This window comes from Mesitornis unicolor, unplaced genomic scaffold (genome assembly GCF_000695765.1).
Source record: "Mesitornis unicolor isolate BGI_N332 unplaced genomic scaffold, ASM69576v1 scaffold32323, whole genome shotgun sequence".
Taxonomy (NCBI): Eukaryota; Metazoa; Chordata; class Aves; order Mesitornithiformes; family Mesitornithidae; genus Mesitornis; species Mesitornis unicolor.
Genome location: NW_010177205.1, coordinates 9,890 through 11,513, shown reverse-complemented (window position 1 = coordinate 11,513; position 1,624 = coordinate 9,890). Strand labels below are relative to the sequence as shown.

The window sequence follows — 1,624 nt, the reverse complement described above, 5'->3', positions numbered from 1 at the left end:
CTATCCCCAGAGGTTGACTGCGGCGTCCCCAGCGAGGTGAAGCACGCCCAGGCCTCTTTCAACTCCACCAAGGTGGGCTCACTGGCTGAATACCAATGCGAGCTGGGCTACACCCTCAGTCTGCACAACCACCCCCGCATCTGCCGCTCACCGGGCGTCTGGAGCGACCCCCCCGAATGTGATGGTGAGGAGCAGCTGAGCCTGGTGGGCTGCGGTCACTGCTGTGTCTTTGTGACTCTGGGACACATACTCCAGTGCCCCCTGCCTGTGTCTGCAGACAGAGCTCTCCCCCAGGGACCCCTGCTGCCTGCCCGGTGCTCATGTCTTACCTTGTCTCTCCCCTGCCCCAAATGCCTGCAGAGATTGATGAGTGCCGGTCGCAGCCCTGCCTGAACGGCGGCCAGTGCAAGGACCGCATCGCCGAGTTCCTGTGCCTGTGTGAGCCGGGTTATGCTGGCCACCACTGCGAGCTGGGTAAGAGACCGCGCCGGCTATACCCCCCGGCCACCTGGGCGGCGACAGCGGGGGCGACCCCCAAGGCCAGGAGCTGAGCTATGTGTGGGTCCCCGCTAAGTGATGCTGTGTGGGCATCTCCATCATTGGTAGGATGGTAATATCTCCTGAGGCGTGTTAAGGCCAGGCAGAGAAGTGCTGCATCTCAGGATCTGGATGGGAAGTGCCCTGTGTGGCTCCAAAATTATTGGCCAAGACAGTGCAGGAAGCAGTGTGAGATAGCATGTTTTTGGCCATGCTGTGCTCCTGCTCCCTTGTACACTTGTGGTCGTGTGCTGGTGGAAGAGGGTGACGGACAGCGTGGAGCCTGATGGGACACTGTGGCACTCCCTAGGGCCTGGCAGAGGATGGGGTGTGAGAAGGTGTGATGCCTGCAGGGGTTAGAGGAGGGGATGTGCTGCAGGCACTCCTACCTTCAGCCCCTTGGCACAGCCCCTTGGCACAGCCCCACTCTGCCAGGTGCCCCTGTGGGCACATCCCCATGCCCAGCTCATGCCACAGCCCCTGTGTAGGGGCAGGTGTGGGGCAGTGGGCTCTGATGGCCTGTGGCTGGGGGTTTGGCGGAGTGAGCGATGTGGGGAAGGCCCATGCCCTGTGGAAGAAGCGCTGCTTTTCTGAGCCCCCGTCCCCTGCCACTGGCCCCGTCTCAGTGCTGCGCCTGCTGAGCCTCTCTTCCCACTGCTCTCCAGATGTCGATGAGTGCCAGTCGGAGCCCTGCAAGAATGGCGGGACCTGCCGGGACCTTCCCGGCGCCTTCGCTTGCCACTGTCCTGAGGGCTTTGTGGGCACCCAGTGTGAGACAGGTAGGGACTTGCCCTTCCCGGGGCAGTGAGAGGCTGGACTGTGGGCACTGGGGTGCAGCAAGTACCAGCACTGGGCTGGGTGGCTGGTTGCCATTCTGGGCACCTTGACCTTGAGCCATCACCCTGGACTCTCCTTGCCTGTGGTTTTTGGGGCAGAGAGAAAACTGCTCAGTGGGGAGGGAGCAGGGAACAAGGTGTTTTGAAGGCGTCCACCCCCTGCTAGGGGCGGTGGTGATGTTTGGGTGGGATTCTGGGTCCTGACCGGCTGGGACAAGCCCCAGGCTGCACATCCGTTCTGCTGCCCCTTG

General features: G+C 62.5%; 1 protein-coding gene across 1 annotated transcript in view; it reads left to right on the top strand.

Annotated features, from left to right (window-relative positions):
• Positions 1 to 6: 6 nt before the first annotated feature.
• The window catches only part of LOC104538712 (sushi, nidogen and EGF-like domain-containing protein 1), a gene marked incomplete at its 5' end in the record, with an annotated part of 8,633 nt that continues 7,015 nt past the window's right edge, over positions 7 to 1,624 (top strand). Inside the window, 3 exon segments of the mRNA XM_010182004.1 lie at positions 7 to 184; positions 361 to 474; positions 1,203 to 1,409. Of these exon segments, the coding sequence (XP_010180306.1) occupies positions 7 to 184; positions 361 to 474; positions 1,203 to 1,409 (499 nt within the window).